The sequence below is a fragment of the Chaetodon trifascialis genome, chromosome 11, assembly GCF_039877785.1.
Source record: "Chaetodon trifascialis isolate fChaTrf1 chromosome 11, fChaTrf1.hap1, whole genome shotgun sequence".
Taxonomy (NCBI): domain Eukaryota; kingdom Metazoa; phylum Chordata; class Actinopteri; order Chaetodontiformes; family Chaetodontidae; genus Chaetodon; species Chaetodon trifascialis.
The window spans coordinates 23,751,079-23,771,241 of NC_092066.1; the positions used below are offsets into that span (position 1 = coordinate 23,751,079).

The following is a 20,163-nucleotide window of genomic DNA, read 5'->3' on the forward strand; positions in this document are numbered from 1 at the left end:
TCAATTAAGGCACGCGGTGAATGCCAAGAGAGGAGCCTCTCTGCTCCAGAATGGCTGGAATTTGGTCAGGAATATATTAAAAGCTGCTGTGTATATGTGCTTGCACGCTGTTTGTGTTTATGTGTCTTTCTCTGGAATGTATATCAGAACTGTGCCATGCTCATCTGTATTCATAAAATGATTTTCTGTCAGAGATTATTGTTGATAAAAGCAGTTTATTTTCCATTTGTGATGCTGTCAGCAGGGGTGAATATCATTGGCAGGGAAATTAGCTTCACTACCTCATTGTTTGTGGTATCACACACCTCACGGCTCTATGTGTAAAAATAATAATGATTGCAAAATCTTTTTTTTGTTTCTCATTAAAACTCACTGTGTATTAAAGCAATGAAGTGGTAATTCTTCCAATTGCCTCAAAGTGGACTTGCACATTTGATCACACAGAAATGCACATTTCATAATGTATGCATATTTCATGTTTAATATGTTACATAAGAACAAATATCCATTGGTGGAAGATGTAAATGTAAAAGTACCATCACAACACAAGAGAAATACTACTCACATAAAGTCCTGCATTTAAAGTATTTACGTAAAAGAACAATATCTAAGTATTTAAAATTAGTGCTCATAATGCAGAGTAGCCACCACAAATGTTATTATTGTAGTATATATGTACTAATATATAAGCAGTAAATGAACGTAGTTGGTGGAACTGCTTCATGTACTGCTGGCTAGTTTAATCTATAATAATGGATGCTATATACTGATAACATGTTTTGTGTGAAAAATCTTAATCTTCAAGCAACTAGTGCCCTTAGCTGTTGAACAACTGCAGTGGTGTACAGTGTAGTGAGGTGGAAGTATAAAAAGAAAATTCTTTCCACCATTATAGCTATGTAGGCTATTCATTTTGTTTGGCCAAAAGAAAAAAAAAAAGCAAAAGAGAATAGACGGAAACGTACAGTTATACAACATGTGACATTATCTGAGGTCAAACTCCCTGTTAGACCTATTATGAGCAAACTGTCATCAAACCCCAACAACAGAAACCCAAATAAACTCATTTGGGATTTGGTAGGAGTAATGCTGCAGTTGTGCTGTCAACAACAATCACAGACACAGAACATATCAGAATCCTTTGTATTTAACCATGTGTTCCAGCTGGAGTGTCTTAGAGCCTAAAACAGAAATGTGTGATAGCAAAACTTCTGAAACATGCCATCTGTTCGAAATCAGGATGATAAGAAATTCTCATCAAAGAGGGAAACATCATGGAGTGTCAAGCTGCTGTTTGCAGCAAAATCACTGGAACTCAACAAGAAGAGTCCATGTGGGACATGGTCCCATTAATCAAAACCAATATGGAGAGAATCTCAACTGAATTTGTGTCATTCATGTATTTATACGTATACTTTTTATCTTGTACTTTGGGAGAAATAAAGTCTTTTTTTATGATGAAATAATATTTGTTATTTTCCTTAAGCTGTTGAAGAGGGCTCGTGGTGCAAGTACTGCTCGTGGTACACTGCAGGACACCAAACAGAGAATGAGGGTAGAAACAACCCACTGATGATTGGAGAGAAGTCAGCAACATTTAATTCTGTTTTTCCAGGTTTAAATAATTCAGCAGTTTTAGTTTTTATTCTGTTTCATTTATGGTTATTCAGCCTTCCCTCATGTAGAGAATATATATATATAAAGAGAAACACCTGTCAATACCATGCAATACAGTTCATCAGCACAACCTGCAGCTTCCAAAATGAACTGAACATTAGAACCTTCATTAAAGCAAAATTAGACTGCATTAGTTTTAGCTTGGTGTACCTAATAAATTTGCAGCTTGGTATAGAAGGACTGCATATTCTGCCTTGAAGTGGTTCTGCTCAGGCTTGGCAGAACATGTTGACCTTCCCTCATCAGGTTTCTGTTCCTTCACCTTGCTGTGAAATAGTGAAGGTTGTATTGTATGTACACAAACTGTATGAAACCTGCATACAGGCCATTTACGTGTGCCTGGGACATAAGCTACTCAGCACCTTCGAGGATCTATCCACAGCCCTGCCCTGGTGTAGTTCTCATTGCGTTGGTCAGCACACCGTCTTGATGATGATGATGCTTGCATTCATATCTTGAGTTGTTCTGCAGCTGACTCTCACCCCTCAGTTGTTGCATTGCTGATCTTGCCTTGGACATTTTCCTGTCCCAGCCCAATCCAGGAACCTCTTAGCCCCAGTGTCCCTCTGAGTGTCTGTGGAACTGGGTTCTTGCTGATGCGGGTGTTCAGTAGAGGGGGCAAACCACAGATCCAGAAAAAATATTGACAGGGTTTCTGTCTATATCATGTTCAGCTGTCTTGAGAATCACACTTTTTTTCTCATTGGCTGATTGTACCTAGCTCTAAAATGCATCTGAAACTCCAGCATGTATGACGTTTGAGGGCATATGTCTCAGTTTTGACTTTGCACTTTTGTCATGAATTCTATTTTGTAAGACTGAATATGACAGTATAACCCACTGTCCACCCACACCGGTGACTTCACATATGTTGGCTCATTAGATCTGTCTAATTTGTGGGTGTGGACAGACTGAGCTTGAGTGACATGTTCCTGGCTCCTGTACCTGCTAAATGGATAAATGACATCATTATTCTTACTGGTACATGCAGTCAGGTGACCTCACGCAAAATTCCCAGCATAGCTCTGGTAACACCTCTGTGGGTGTGTAGGGCCTTTAAGTACTGTGATGGTTGCAAAGAACATTCTTTCTTTGATGTACAAATTAAATGAGCAGTCAAGTTTCATACTTGAACTGCAGTTAATTATGTAACACAACTAACTATCAGAACCAACAGCTAAGCTGAGGAATGACGTCATGATGAGTGATTGAGGATCTTGATGAATAAATAATAATAGTTCTGGCGTCTGAGTACCTAATGTGAAGATTAATTGGGTCTTAATTGGCACTGAGTTGCATTATGGAGACACTGTGGGCTGTTGAAATGCAATCTGAGAGCAGCATATGGTTTGAACAGGGCAATATCACATGACCTTGAAATTGGGTTTCAATTGGTTGTTTTGCATGAGAGAAACGGATCTCTGCAACTTGTGGCAGCTCATTGAGTTTAAAACACTTGAGAAGGAGACAAACAAGCATCAGTTGGAACTGTCACATGCAGCAGAAATGCTAATGGAGCAGGTTTTGGCTCCTAACATGGCTGCCTCTGACAACTACAGCAGTTTGACAGTAATGACTCTGTTTATTCTGTCTGTTTCAAACTGCAGACACTGGCTTGTTTACATCTAAACAACCTTGCTATAAAAGGCCAGCCAGCCTAATCTGACCCTGGCTGGCTGTTAATCCTCTGTAATGATTGCTCTACATTTAGTCCTGCTGGCGCTCTGGATTTTACCACTGGCAGAACGTCATGCCAACGCTCACTATTTCATGAAGGTTGAGCTTGTGTCACAAAATCCTGTTTAGAGTCATCTTTAATGCAAATTTTTAATTCATACACACACCCACTCAGATCCGTCCACACACACAGATTACGTAATCTGACATTGTTTGTTACATGCTCAAATGTATTTTAAGGTGCATGTCTATCATATTAATCCTAATATCACCAGAAAATATTTTAAAGTATGTATCATTTAACAACATGAGGAGGCAACTGCATCACAGTGTATTTTTAAAGAGAGAAACTTGATCACAGTTCCCTCTTCAGGGACCTTGTCAGTGGTGACAGTCTGTTTACAACACAGCAACAACAACACATGAAAACAACATGCAACCTCTGTAGCTTCCATTAAGCAGATTTTTGACCTAAAGTTAACCATTAATCATGACCAAGTGTCCCAGGAAGTCACAAAAAGCATCAACTGATTGTTATGTTTAGCCTCAAGTACAAGTGCAGGCATCAGATGCTGTTTCATGCAAATTGAATTGAGTCATGCAAATAATGCAAATGAGCGTGAGACATCACTCAAAATGAATGGCACATGGTTGCCAGGCAACAGTAGTCGTACTCTGGCATGCTGGACAGCAGCGCAGGTAGCAGAGGAGTCCCACGGTCTGAGCAGAGGAGCAACACCTGAGCAGGCTGAGAGGCCAGTGAATACTGTAGAACACCATCACTTCTAAAACTCACTTAAGGGTCACTGAAACACACTCAGCTGTGTTTAATCAGGAGGCTGAAGCAGCATGAATGCACGCTGGGCAGAGTTCAGCTTATGCACATCTACATTTAGAACAAATCATATTGTTTTACTGTGTGTGTGTGTGTGTGTGTGTGTGTGTGTGTGTGTGTGTGTGTGTGCGCCCATGTATCACTCACATTGTGGGGACATAAATCTGTTAACAAAGTCACATTGTGGGGACTTGCCTTACTTATGGGGACAAAATGCAATCATTCAATTTTAGGGTGAAGACTTGGGTTAAGGTTAGGGTTAGGCAAGTGGTGGTTATGGTTATGGTTTGGGTAACTCTCCAGGAAATGAATATGTCTATGTAATAACCCCAAAATGATGAAAACCTGTGTGTGTGTGTGTGTGTGTGTGTGTGTGTGTGTGTGTGTGTGTGTGTGTTTGTATGTGTGCATGTGTATGTGTGCATGACTGTGGCAGAGACAAAAAGACAGAAATTTATACAGCATGTAGTGTTTAATCTCTTGAACGCTGGTTTTCCAGAGCTCAGTGTTGTGAGGATCTCCTCTTTACATTCATTCAGCTTGTAACTAAATCACATGAATTCACATGCCATTATGAAGAGTGTTATTCTGATCTTTTGGCACAATGCATTTGAGAACAAAATGAATAATAATAAATGAATAATGAATAACATTGGACCTTAGAATAATAGAAAAGGTCTTGCACAAAAAATGCTCAGAACATAATTAAGGTTCATCAGGTTTTATTCAGTTAATACAGGCGCAAAAAGAGAATCTAACAGGGAAAACTACTACTGTGGGTCTATCAAACATCTGTAAAAGGAAAAATCAGTTCATTCAGCTGCACCACAGCGTTCTGCTGTAGTCAGGTATTATGCTGCAAGAAATGTTCTCAGTATTATGAACTTGTAGTCTAAATAATTTGTCGTCTCTATTCACAAGTGTTGAGAGAAGAGATATGTATGAATGTAAAGACATACAGTATGTGTGACATGAGGAGACATGCAGAATCTGAGATGTGGGTGCTTGTTAGTCGACCTGTAGGTGGCACAACAGACTCACACAATGGCAGACCTCAAAGGCATTTTAAAGGGCTTTGATCAACTAAAGAAACAGGCAATAACAGCTCATTTGTGGACCAAATCAACAGATCACTGATATTTTCTCTTTAGACTGGCATCTGTATGGAATTAACTATGTTTAAACATTAAAAGCTTTTGTCTTAAGTCAATTTAAATATAATATAATATAATATAATATAATATAATATAATATAATATAATATAATATAATATAATAATATTTAAAAAACAATTTAAATATTATTTATTTAAATAAATGATACATATGGAAAAAAATGAATTTGAGCATCTGCTATGTAGTTTAGCATTTCAGTTCCAAACTATGTTTGCAGGCTTTTCAAAATTGGTTCTGTCCATCAGCAGACATGGAGAGTAACATTACAGCACTAATTCCTCTACAGGAGACTGTGTACGCAGACCTTGTATTGATTGACCTGTATTTGTTCATCATAGTGGCTTAGTATTCACAATATTGGTAACATGACATGGACGTGTTGATAACAGAACTGTCTATAGGTCATATGGTTAGTATGTAGCCAGAGGACAAGCCAAGCATAATTGTATTAAAGGTGTTTTAAAAAAAAACTTTTGAAGATCCTCTTTAAAACAATGAGGCCTAGTATTCCTCCATGAGAGCACACACAACAGTAAATATTAGGAATGGGAAAACTTGCACATCTTGGGGCAGTTTTTAAAGATATGCACAATGTTGGTTGGTAATATGCCAGTGAAGTCAGGAGCAAACACAGATATGGTTAGAGTTTTTGATTTTACATCTTTAAATTATTGGTTCCCCATGGTTTTTCCCTTCTCCAGCAAGCATCTTACAGTGTGCAGATTTCTTTTGGACCTTTTTCTTTTATAAGACTTGGCTCCTGTGCAACTGATGGTATGTCTTTTACTATAGTTTCTCTCATGTTATATGTCCATACTTCCCACTAAAAACTATGAATCATAAAAAAATCATAAGGTCACTGTAAGTATACAGCATTCTGCTGCACTTTTCCGTGTATGTTTATTTTCGGATCTTTTGACTGCAGTCTACCAAATCATGCACAAACACACAGAGAATGGCTCTGCGATGGAAACTTTCCACCTGAATATTCCCCCACCTCACTGAAAAGACAATCTACATCTACGTCATCTTCTCCTAAAGTTGGCTGGCGACGTCACACGTCATATGTGGCATTCATGTGTTATCGGAATATATTCCAAAGTTAAGGATTAGTCGCTGAGATGCAAGCTATAAACAGAGTTGAGTGGAAGGTAGCTTCAAAAGATTAAATTAAAAAGAATCTCATAGCAAGAGTCAATTCTTATTAGTGTTAATTCAAACTTCAAACTTTCTCAAATTGAGTAGGAGTGAAACATCTCATGGGAATCCAGCAAAAATGAATAAAAGACAGTGGAGAGTGAAAAGCTAGTGAAAAGCTGCATGTGAAGCAGCCGCGGGGCTTTTTTGACAGCACAGACAAAGTGATCCTTGTCGAATTAGGAAAACACCGCCTGTCCACGAGCGACAGGACCAGTAATGTCTGAGTTAAACGAGACTTCAAATGACAGGAGCTGAACATAAACAGGGACTGTATCACCGTTTATCCCTCCCCTTTCTATGACAGCCAGCTCACTGCCCCACCATCAAGGTTAAAAACGACCTGTGCTGGTTGGATGACGTTTCCCGAAGAACACCACACCTCGCTTCGCTCGCTAACAGCACGCTAACCTGCGCTCAAGATGGTTTATAGTAATATTTCCAACTGCACCTGAAGGCAGCGGGAGACAAGAGGTGGAGGGAGATAGAGGCTGAACAACAGCGAGAGAGAAGGGGGAAAGATAGCAATACCCAGCTAGCGCCAGTACTGTGAGTCTGTTTACCAGAAACTAACCGCTATTTCTGCGACATTGGCGCTGCGGCGAAGACCAAATTTAAGCATTTTGCTTTAGCTAAGATATGACTTCACCAGCATTTCGTCGAGTGTGTCTAAAACGACAGAAGCGTGTGCCGGTAGATAGCTAGGTTAACGTCAAGACAAAAAGGGCATCTCTCTGTTTTTGACCGAGCAGCCCGATCGCAATCTTCAAATGAGAGTTTCTGTCTAAACGTTTCTGTGTAAACCAGCACGACAAACCCGTCCGCTGTTCTACGGACCCGCCGGTCCTAGTTACAATAAAAGCACGGGAGAGAGAACCACTGAACTGTCAAAATGAAATTCACAGAGCATCTCTCAGCTCACATCACACCGGAGTGGAGAAAGCAGTACATCCAGTATGAGGTAAGTTAGCTTCATGTTAAACCCGCACTCTGCTAGCCCCTAGCTAGCTGACTGGCTAACTGTTCAGTCGCTGACGGTTTGGCTATATTCATCCAGTTTCATACTGGTTATTTCTGTTCACAAACACTTGGATACGGCCAGAGATGGCTACCTTGTATTTCACTCTGCTGTCGTTGTACAACAGGAAGAATGAAAGACCCTACTACAATTAATCCGACCACGAATCAAGCAACAGCAGCACACAAACCTAGCTAGCAAACTCGACGAGCTAACGTTAGGTTTGTTGTGTTGCTCTGCAGGTTTCCACCTCGGTCACATCAAGCTCTAGTGAGCTGTTATGTCCACCGGCCCGCATCGCCTTGTGTGTCTGTCCTCTAAGCTGCTTGGAATGTGTTTAGGAGACAAAAGGCTGAGTCATCATTTATTGAGATAGTTAATCTTTGTGCCTGTTAACCCCGCTGTCCGTCCCCAAATGCTGACCCAGCTCAGCAGTCATGCTGTTGGTGTTCTAACATGAGGGTGATCGGGGTCACTCGTTCAGAGGTGCTGATAGCTCAGTCTGCAACCTTTGATCCATTAATGCTATTAAAAATTGCAATTCAGCTCGTATATTTATGGTCCCTTTATTTATACACGGGGCAGACAATGTAAACAAATAAGTAAGAACTTCCAAGAATCGGTAGCGTGCTTCTCAAGGTTGCATTGTGCAGTACAGTATTTAACACAGCAGGAACATGGTGCTCATCCTGAGAGAATGGCAGTTCTTATAAGTCCTATTAACGCTGTGTCTAGCTTCTAAGTGCCACTTAAAACTAAACTTACACAGCTGGTCTCTTTGCTGAATACATTTCATTACCAGCAATCAATTTGAAATCAATTTGGAATCGGGTCCACAACAATTGGGGGAATGTGAAAGTACACTGTGTTACACAGTCTGTTGGCCCTGAGGCCTAATGTTCATTAAGTTAAACAGATGACACCAGCACCAGTTCTGCAGGACAGGTGTTCACTGTGTGTCGAAATGCATTAATTCAATTGAGGCTAGGGTTGGGGTTTGATAGCATTTTATCCAATCTGAATCCAGGATCAGATCCTGCATTTTAATCGGAATACAGCTTTCAATGTTTGTGGTTTCAAGGAATAACAAGTAAAACTGAACACTGCGGTTTTGAGTGGCAGCAAAATGTCTGCAGTTTGTAGTTACAACCTGAAAATGAGATGATTGAATATTTCTGTGACACACTGAAATAACAACAAACAACCAGTTTGCAGAAAGCAGCTTGTCCAAAGACATTGAATATGTCTTTGTGAATATGTGTGTGTATAAATTAAGCTATACATTTGCAGCAAGAGATGTAATATAGTATATTGTTTGTGTGCTGTAGAGGCAGATGTGGCGGGAATGCAGCTATTATGTTTCTGCTTCCAGGCTTTCTCTCCCTCTCCGTACCTATTAGCAGCAGTATCTGCATTGTTTGGTGACAGGAGTTGCAGTGGTCTTATTATCGCTGATGCTCTGCACAGTCACATATTTCTACAGCTCAGTGTGACTACAGCACATTCTATCAGTAAGTGCCACTGGGTTCCCCACCATACAAAAACCTGCCGTGTTATGGCAAAAAGAGGATCAAGTCATTGGTTAATTCATACATTTATCTGTGTTTCAAGTTGGTATGAAGCAGAGCTAAGCTGTCTGGCTCAAAGTCAGAAGCAATCAGTCATCTCCACTGCACTCTTGACACATTGTTTTAGTTCTGTGTTCCCTTTGCAGCGCAGTCAAATTTAGCTTCGAGCCAGAAGTCTTTTCCTGCAGTCAGAAATGCAGTCTGTTGAGCAGCTTCAGCAGCGCTGTTCAGTGTTAAATCAGCCTACCACCTTTTTAGAATTCACCTCAGCTCAGCTCCAGAGATCCAGACTCCAACCAAATCAGCTTCTGTAATTACCAAACCAAAGAACCTCTGGTGAATTAGAAAGCTTCTGACTAGCCTCTACGATTGGCTATAGGATATTCTCTTCCCAAATTTTTGTTTATTTAAATGACCTTTGTCTTTATTAGAATATTAGGCAGAGTACATAAAGACGATGAAGCAGCGAAGAACATGCCAGTTGATTCTCATGTTAATGTGAAATGCAGTTAGAGAGAGATTCCACCGTGCTGTCGTACAGTTGTTTGGTTGTAATTAGGTTACCAACAAACGTTTTCTTTGATTGTCTTTACATTTGATTGTCTCAACAAGAATAAAAAGAATGTCTTGCTGCAGAGCTTCAAGTCCTGCTTTTGGAAATCAACGGACAAAAACACCACTGGTTTAGCAGAGTCAGTAGAGTTTACATCCCTATGCTACGCAACCTGAGAATGTGTTCCTGGCCCAGTGGATCACATTATTGATCCGTGTTATTCAGGTCATACCAAGGGATGCAACAGTATGAGATTTTCACAGTACAATAATAATCTCAGAAAATATCATGGTATGTGGTATTACACAGTTATCTTCAGGGAATGAGATACATCATTATGATTTTACAAAATATAATGTCCTATAATTTTAGTAACACTAACACAGTAGAATTCATTTTTTTTAAATATAACACTGATATAGTACAATTCATTATATTTATATTATATGTTATATGTTAGAAAATAACAGTAATACAGCAGAATTCAATACTGTAGATAAGCAAATGTGCATGGTATGATAACTAAGTCCTACCCATCCTAATATATCTTTGTTGTAGTGAGAGGGATAAATATAATTCTTGTTGTGCACTTTGTTGTAGATTATTTCCACAGCAGCTTCACATGGGATCTGGTTTCTTCCTGCTGTTGTAGTGTTTCAACTCAGACCAGATGAAGCTTGTTGTTCTACCCAGCTGTAAATCTGGCCTTGGGCCCAGTTAGTTTTATTCCTTTGAAGACTTGGGACCCAGGCCTGTGAGGTTTGCAGAACCATGCTGACTGGGCCTGTTACATGCATGTCATGTTTTCTCATGGCAGCTGTGTTTGGGTCAGACACTTAGCAGGACAGTTAGATAAACAGAGGTGCACCCTGAGCTGTTATGATGTGATGTGTGCTGAACCAAAGACCGTCAGCTCGGTTGTCTTCACGCTTGCTTGGGCTCTTCCAAGCATGCCATGTTTTATTTCATTCCCATCTTTAACACGGAGTGTAAAACTTTTTTTCTGGTGTTTTATGTACAAAAATGTGTCTTGATTCAGTCTGGACAATAGAACAGAATCAGACATCTTTTACTGACTGACAGACTGGCTGCGTTTCCCCCAAAAAATCTTTGACGGAAGCATCTTTATCTGACCTGACAGATTCCTAGCATGACTACAAGACAGGAACTATAAGAATATAAATGCCTGATGGTCATCTGTATGACTCAACAGACTCTGACTGGCTAAAAAAATCTGCTGGATGGCTGCATGTCAGTAGCACTCATTCAGGCTGTGGGATATTTGAACAAAAATGGAGATGTTTATGTGTTGAGGGTGTTGTAGAGAAGTGTGAGAATGATGGACAAGACACAAAATGGGAGAAGCCAGTCCAGAAAGAAGCGAAGGGGAGGGGGCGAGAACAGTCGGGCTTCAAGCCTGCAGCTAAAAATTACATTCTTTATCAATTATACTTCCTATTTATCCACCCTGTTATCTTCTCCTCGATATAAAATCTGTCCAAAATGGTCCAAAACCCAAAGATATGTCATTTACTATCATAAATGACAAAGCCAAGCAGGAAGTACTCACTTCTGAGAAGCTGGAGCTGCAAATGTTTGACATTTTTGCTTGACTAAAAAGGTTAACAATTATCAAAGTAGTTGCAAAGTAATATTTTTTCAATCACTTGATTGAATAATGGTTACGGCTGTAGAGAAGAAGGATGGATTGAGGAAGGCGCCAGTGTGCAGCACTAATTACAGTGGCACTGCTGCTGTGGTAACCACAGGACCGCAACACTATGGCAGTGTCAGTTTAAAAGAAGATACAAGAAACACAAGCAGTCAGATGATCAGACCCCTTTTCAAGTTTGCCCTCCAAACTTATTAGCTGGACAGTAAATGGACTGCATTTATGTAGTCCTTTTCTTGTCTGCTTTGACCACTGAAAGTGCTTCACACCATTACCTTACCACATACCACCGTCACCCATTCACACACCGATGACACAGCATAGGGAGCAATGTGGGGTTCAGTATGTCGCCCAAGGACATGCGCTGTCCACATTCTCTTTGACATACAGATTGGAGGAGCCGGGCATCGGACCACGCCCCACTCTCCCTCCTTAGCCACAGCCACATTAGGACAAGGAAACGGGTGGATGGTAAAATTATTACCCACACTGTCCTTTCCATTTTAACTTTGATCATCTAACTACTAGGGATGCACTGATCCGACAATATTGGTGTTGGTATCGGTCCGATATTGAAGAAAGTTCTATATTGGGTATCGGTGACATTGGGCCCGATACATAGGGACTGGTCTATTTAGTCTAATGCTATGCTATAGGCGCTGTGAGGGGCATCATGCGCAAGCAATACGCAGTGCTGAAGCGCACATGATGTGGACCATATTATTTTCAAAATGAAGCGAGCGAAAGGATCGGCTATCTGGGACTTTTTCACACTACAAACTCGACGGCTACTTGCAATACCTGCGCAATAAATGTTCAGAGGGGTGGTGGTAAAACGTCAAGTTATAACACAGTCACAAAGTTCTCGAGTCTCATGCGTTGGGCGTGAGACACACGCATTTTAACCTGTTCACACGCTCACATGCCACACCTTGTATTTCTCATGCAGAGAAATTACCAAGTTGCTTCGCTATTTTTTATAACAGTGGAACAAGTAGAGGAATTAGTGATGTGTTGGTTGCGGATGAAACTGCTCTTACCTTGTTCCCACCAAACGCGATGAAAATTATTTTATCGCGCCTCAAATGAAATCGCGTCGCACCTGACGCTCCAGTTTTGACGCTGGTACAAAAACCCCCGCGGCATCGTGTCACGCGTCGAGCCTGTCCAACAGCAACATTTCTTCCGCCATTTCATTCTCTCGTCGACCGGAATGTGGTTTTAAGATTATTTTATGCGAGAAAGTGGATGTTAAAACTTAAAATCTGTGGTCGATTCATCACGATAGCGCGTAGTTTAAAATTTGCTCCAAAGTTTTTGGACATGTGTCATCCTGCTAACGGACGAGCTGAGATGGTGACGTCATCAAGTACGCTGCCGTCCCAATTGCATGCAATGACAGTCCTGCGCTCCCCCGTCCTGGAGAGACTGTACTCCCAAGTTGAACTTGTTCAGTCCGAACTGCAAAGTTCGTAAGTCCGAACTTGACGTACTTGGTATTGAGAAACGGCTCATGGCTGAAATAACCACCATCGCTGCACTGTACCTGTACTGCACAAAGTAGTGCAGCTATTGTTGAATGAACCAGACAAGTATGTTAGTAAAGCAAGCTATGCTAACTGGGGCTATGCTACGCTGAACTGTCATAAAGCTCTGGGTGAGCGGTGACAGCAACGATGAGCAGCTCCTCCATTGTTTTTTGGCAGTTTCATTTTGCGAGGGAACACCAGGACGTCCGTACGTCAGTACGTCGATGACGATCTCAACGCTGATAGGCTGTCGCGGCGCGTCTTCACGCGAATCCGCTGCAAAAGTTAAATTATTTCAACTCGAGCGATGAAGTGATGACGCGATGGGGCGCCTTGCAAAATGACGCTTCAAATCGCGTCTTTTCAAAAGCATTGACTTTGTATGTAATCTTGCAGCGCGATCTTGTTTCTTCGCGTTTGGTGGAAACACAGCCTTAGAACCGGCTCTTTAAAGTGAACGATCGGAGCCGGCTACTGCCTGTGAGCCGGAACGGGAGCCACTTTGTTTTTTTTATTGTTTTTTTTTTTTTCTCAACTTTTTTTTCTGTTCAAGCCGTTCGTGACTGGTCAACTACATGGTGTGTGGTGGCCTCTGTGTATGCGCTGAGCAGGAGGGGGAGGGGTGGGGGTTACAGACACAGTGCACACACGCATGCACGCACATACACACACACACCTGCACTAAGAAATGCTGAATTAAATAAATATTTTTATTTATATGAATTTATGTGTCATTTATGAGATCAGACCCCTGTCCCCGTTTAAAAAATAGCAAACAAATGTTTAAGTCAAGTCTGATGCGCAAAAGAATGACCCCAGTCTTTTCCACACAATGAGAAATACCATTTGTTAGGTAATTCAGCGCTGGTTTTCTGTATCGGTATCGGATCGGTATCGGCCGATTACTAAACCTCAGATATCGGTATCGGTATCAGAGGTGAAAAAAACGGATCGGTGCATCCCTACTAATTACTCCTGGTTCTTGCCTGCCTTGGACATGGTTAGTTGCTGGTTGGGCAGAAGACAAAGGATAATACTGTATAACAGATTTGCTCATAAGGAACATGTCATAAAAAAGGTCATTTTTGTCCATCAGAGCGACTCCATTCAATATCTGATTGCATTGCTGAGTGAAATGCTATGTAATGCCCAGTGCTCGGCTAGTGACATAATTAAAGCTTTACAAGTGCAAGAACCATTGCATGTTTAATGTCTGAAGAGCAGTTTATTCAAATGCATATTTATCCAAATTTTCAGTATACATGTGCACTTTTAAAATGATCTTTTGGGACATTTTAGGCCTTCTTTGAGAGAGATAGACAGACAGTAGAGAGATGACAGGCAACGAGAGGGATGATGTGGACTGAGATGTAACAAAGAGCGTCGACCTGATTTGAACTGAAGATGTGTGGTTCATGGTTAGCATGAACCACACCTTAAACCTCTAGGCCACCAGTGTACCTCAGCAACATTGTGTTCTTACTGTTCCAATGAACAAATGTTCTCCCTTACAGCGAAAGTTATCTCATTTTGTGTTTGTAATCAGACGCTTTGTGATGACACAACTGTGACAAACAGTTTTCCTAGAAGTTGCAGTGCTGCCTGGTCATAAAGCACTAACAATTTATGTTTCTGATTGCTGTTATTTATTTTTGATATTTAAACTGGTTTTCTCCTCTGACTGTTGCTGGGTTTTGTTCAGAACTTTTAAATAATTACAAGTATAATCCCTGAGTTTCTGCAAAGACACTGCAATGTTAGATATCTATGTTTTGTAAAGATCTTATGCTTTTCAGCAACAAGGAAGTGCTCCCACTCTGTGCCTTTGTCTTTTAACTTCCTGTCTACACCACAAGTGGGAATATGCTGCAGTGTGTCTGCTGTTTGTGACCCCCTTGTACCTGCATTTTAGCAAATATTTGAGCAGTTTATGATATAACGTACTGTGTAAAGGACTGCCAGAGCCGGAAGAAAATGAGGAGTCTGATGGACTATGTTTTCTGTAGCTGTGCTAATTAGATCACTTTTCCAGCACAGCGACGCGATCAACTGGTTATGTTACTTTTATCGTAGTTGTGGAGAACACAGTGTGTTGGTATGTGTTTTATCAGTGTGCTCATAACGATGATAGATGCTGTCTGAGTGCGTGCTAATGTGTTATTTCAGCATTCAAAACATAGTAACAGTAAAGACCCAGCTGGTTAATTATATTATTACACAATATCTAGTGGCCCATAAGGGCTCATTATTGTGTAATAAGCTGTTTACAATGAAAATATGTGTCATGATGCGTAGTTAGGTGATAAGATAAGAATACAGACAAACAAGCCAAAAATCACCAGGTATAGTGATTGTGAATAATGCCAATAATGTAACGCCTATTGTGAAATATTTCACAATAAAAACATCAAGCTACAGCTATAACACAAAATAAGCTGACTGAGATAGTCGTAAGCTAGTTAACACTGTAGGTAACTGTGCCAAAGATGGTCTTTTTAATCTGATGACCTCCTCATAAATGCAGACATGTGTTCCTAACTTTGAGAAATGTATAGTAGGCTGTGTGAACCGATCAGGAAGCAAAAGTGGAACAAATGAAAAGAGGGTAAGGCTGCTTAAAGTCAGCAGACAGTCTTTTCTAGTGAAACTTTTGAAGAATTCTACACAATAAACAGAATTGTCAAACGCGTAATTGTATGATGTACCTTTAACACAAATCCTAAATAAGATGCATGTTGAAAAGAAGTAAGTTATGATTTAAATTTGGCATTCATTGCCAATGTAGGGCTTTTCTAACACTTTACCCGAAAGGGCTTGATATCCTATTTTTACTTACTAAATGTAATTTTAACAACCAATCGACCACCAAAATACTTTCTTACTACTGAACAGTGTTTCTTTTGTCAGCCAGAAGCTTTTTGTGAGTTCTTCAACTTCTATTAATACCTTTTCCATTTGTATTGTGCTTCCTTTACGTCAGACAGATTTCCATTGACTTGAGAAAGAAACAGACTTAAATTAAAATGATGATTTTAGTTTTCAAGTTTAATTGCTTGCCATTCTGTCACAGTGCGTCACTTGCAGAAGTTGCACAGTGTATTAGGTGGTGGAGTAGAAGGTAATCACTCTGCTAGGCTGTGGGCAGCAGCACTGTGTTTGTGGTGTAATGTCCATCTGCCATTGGCCTCAGGTGTTTTTTTCTTTCTTTTGTTGATAAGCTCCTAATTTTTGTCTTAGTCAACATATAATGATGCTGTCAAGGTCCGTGCACAGCAGCAGTGGTGGAAACTCCAGGCCACAGCAACCGTAGTTCATGGGAAGTTAGTTTGCTGATGGTAGCTAGTTTCAGTTGGAGTGATGAAGACAGCAGTTGACAGAAAAATAAAGGTGAATCAACAATTCTCTGTTTTTACTTGCAGTCACATATTGAGTCAGCAGACATGAAGAGAAAGGTCTCTGATACAACACTGACAGACTGAGACACTTCTACTACTTTACCCCATTTTCATATTAGACATAATAAGGGTCATTTAGAGTTACATTGTGTGTTGTGTGAATTTCCTCTCAGGGATCAAAAACTATCATCATAATACTGTTTAAAGCTAATCTATACTTTACCATCTCACAGTGCTTTATATGATTATGGTGAAGTGAACCTCAGTAAAAATCAAGATACATTGTTGGTTACATTGCATAATGAGTCTGCCAGCATTTGTTTTGGGTTGGGCTGATTTTCACCCACAGCTTGGCCAGAAGGCAGCATGCCTTGGAGAAGGTGTGTGACTGTGTGTTTTAACTGTTCATGTTGTGGGCTGATGTAAAATATGACTGAAAGGTGTCTGTGTTCTTCTGGGTCGTAGGAACTCACTCCCACAGTGTCTGCACAACATCTGCTAGTCTGTTTTCAACTGAAGCCAGTATGTTATCCAGGCTGTATGTTCAATGTAGCTCCAAAATCAGATAATTAAGAAAGCTTTACTAACTGAAGTATCACTCAAAACAATGAAGATATGAATGCATAGGGCTAAATCAAATCGGTTTTATTTTTTCAAGATTATGTTTTTTTTTCCAAATTAGTTTTCTATTTTAATCTTGCTTAATTCCAACACCATCTGAACACTGACACCTGGTAAATATGTCATGTTCATTTGATATTTGCCCACTTTAATGACTTGATGAGTGCACCTTTAATCAGTTGACTGGTATTCTGTTGGATAGTCAGGGCCGTAGAGCATATCCAGTGGTTGTTTTCTCCAAACTCAGGCTAAATATGGGACAGGTCTTGTCAGCCTATTTGGACATATTGAGTGTTGAAATGCAGACTTAAAAAGAAGCATTGACAGTCTGGAAAGAGAAGTGGAAAAGAAAAGGGGTCTGTGATAGGAGGAGCAGGTAGTAAAATGACAGGGAATATAGATGGTCAGATGTAGACAGACACACAGAGGTCAGTGCAGACAGACTCAAGAACATGTCCATAGAAGGAAGTTGAGAATGACTGTAAAACAGATGACTGGGATTAACGAGAGAAGAGCAGAGAATCTGACATTTCTACAGGCTTTACTGTCATAATCCCCATACAAACTCTAATTAAACCTCTTTCTAGGACCAAAGAGAAATGTGGAGAATGAGAAAAAATCTGAACACTGACAGATTGTGAAAGAGAGAAGAAATGGGTGAAAAGGTCAGAAGAATGTGAAAGACCTGGACTGAGTGCTGATGGCATCAGCTACCACCTGACTGGCATTAGAGAGTCATGTACTTACATCAACTCACTCTTCATGCAGAGTGACACACATGCATAGATCACATGCCTGGGTCTCCTCTGAGTTCCCATAGCTGCCCCCTGTCGCAGGAGCCCAGCCTCAATAAGACATCCACACACCATTTCCATCCTCTCACTCTGTTGCTGCCCTTCAGCAGCTATAGTTCTACTGTACACATTGCTTCAGAGGTTTAAGTAGATTTTTACTAGTGACAAATATTAAAAAAAGAAATATGATTACTTCTAGGTATATGTGCAGTAGTGGACCACACTTACTTATTTAAGATACTGTATCAGTCATCATGACAAAGACACTTGTCCCTCTGGTGTGCGCTAGGCTTAAGTTTAAATCCAACAAGGCGGAGTTCAGAGGGACAGTAACTTGAATTGAGCTGGTCCATCCGCACAGCGGGGTTGTCGCTGCAGGAGCTCCAGAAAAACAACACATGGTAGCCTGCCAATAACTTTAATGCAGCGCAGTATTATCGGGCAAGGCACTGTGTGGGCCAATCAAATGCATGCAAGCGCATGATCTTAGTAGATTACTTAATGTGAATGCTGTTCTACTGAGTATGTTGCAGTCGTCTTGATGAAAGATAAAGTAGTTGCTGCTCAGCTGTGATAACTTTCCAGAGTTGTAAAATCCTGCGTGTGACTATTACAAACAATTGTGGGGTCTTTTGGCATCTCATAAGTCTTTGAACTCATTAATCTGTTGCTCCGACGGGTATTCCTGCATCATATTTCATTGTCTTGCTGGTGTAGTTGGACCAAGAAAGGCACCCTCTGCATTTGACTTTTAGGAGCAGTGTGAAGCCACAGCGGCCAGAGGTCTGTGTCACAAGTGCTCCTAATAGCTAACATGCATGTGTTTGGTGTGGGGGAAGCAGGAGCATCCTGGAATGCACACAGAAAGGAGCACGACGTTATGCAACATGGCTGACCACTGAAACAGCCACTCGAAAGAAAATCAGAAACAATAAGCACACAAATATTTCTGTGTTTCACTGAAGGTGTGTGCATCTGTCGAAGAGTGATTTCTTTTTTATTTTCATCAAACAATTGCCTGTGTAAACACAGAATAAGATGAAAAATTAGTCCGTCTACAGAAAATTGATCAGTCAATGTTGATAATTGTTTTTAAGACATTCAAGAAAAAATCCCAACCATTGCATCCAGCTTCTCAAACAAGATGATCTCCTGCTTTTCTCTTCTCTTGCACGAATGTCTTTGGCTTTGTTGATCAGACAAAACAAGCAATTTCTGATATTTTATAAGAATAATTGAAATTGTCATTGGCAGACTAATTGATGATCAAAATAATCGTTAGTTTCCAAAACTCAGAGCTCAAGGTCATAGTGTGATGGTTTTATACTTGATTTTATCTGTGGATAGAATTTCTGTTTTTGGAGCACTTAGCTGAAATAATTTGCATATTAATTGAGATAAACAAATTATCTTCAAATTATTAAACTCCCCAAAGGCACAGTCAGTCATCCAAATTGAAAGAAAGCAGTAGCTTAGCTTCAAATCCAAAGCACAGGTTTAGAGTCTGCAGTCTGATGTGTGTTCTCATTTTCAGGTCTTTAATACACAAACAGCCAACAGCACCTAAAATTAAGCTGTTCATGTCACAGTTTCAGTCATCTGTGCATAAACATGAGATACCAGTCTATACTCCTAGTATTTTTCACCTATTAAAATAATGTAGTGTTCACTCTCCACATACTTTAAAGAACTGTTCAGTCAGATGGTAATACTGAGTGATGCCGCTGCTGTAGAATTACTTTGCGTCATTTGTGCGTCACAAAACGTGACGTCACTGTCCTGCAACAAACATATCTCCAAAACCCTCAGTTTTTAGGATTTTGGGGACACTCTTTGCTTCTTGCTATAACACCCTTATAGGCTTGACATTTAAAAACACAGCTTCCTTCATATCTTCACTGCAACACCTTCACGAGGCGCTTTGTACATGAGCCGTGTGAGCTGCCGCTAACACACAAAAAAACCCCTGAGATCTGAGGTTTCTACAGGACACAAATGCAAACATAATCCAGTTATGACTCATATAATCCTACTGACAGTTTGGTGTCAAGATATAAAGTGTTTGTCTCCTTGTGGGTGGGGGTTAGGGAAAAGAGAGAGGGCCTGAGAGAGAGGGAGAGGAATGCATAAAAGAGATTAGGCAAAGGAGAAGGGGTGAGGGAGAAGAGTGGGCAGAGAGAGGCATGGTTAGGGTAATATCATAATGTGAATGAAACGAACAAGAGAAAAGACAGGAAAAATGACAGGGAATGACAGAGACATTAGAGACGATTAAGTAAACAAAGAATAATGGTATAGACATCTCACACACAGACATGGTCAGTCCCACAGATTTGTGGTCAACTCCTGTGGTCTAACAGTCTGCCCCTGGTGACGACCACAAGTCGTGTGTCTGGATCAAGGTAGAGGCTGGTGAGAGAAGAGAAAATGCCCTTGACTGTGGAACATTAC

General features: G+C 40.5%; 1 protein-coding gene across 1 annotated transcript in view; it reads left to right on the forward strand.

Moving 5' to 3' along the window:
• Positions 1–6,986: 6,986 nt before the first annotated feature.
• LOC139338519 (xenotropic and polytropic retrovirus receptor 1 homolog) overlaps positions 6,987–20,163 on the forward strand; it is a 41,176-nt gene continuing 27,999 nt past the window's right edge. The window contains exon 1 of the mRNA XM_070973603.1: positions 6,987–7,523. Within this exon, the coding sequence (XP_070829704.1) occupies positions 7,455–7,523 (69 nt within the window). The 5' untranslated portion in view covers positions 6,987–7,454. The remainder of the gene's footprint in view (positions 7,524–20,163) is intronic.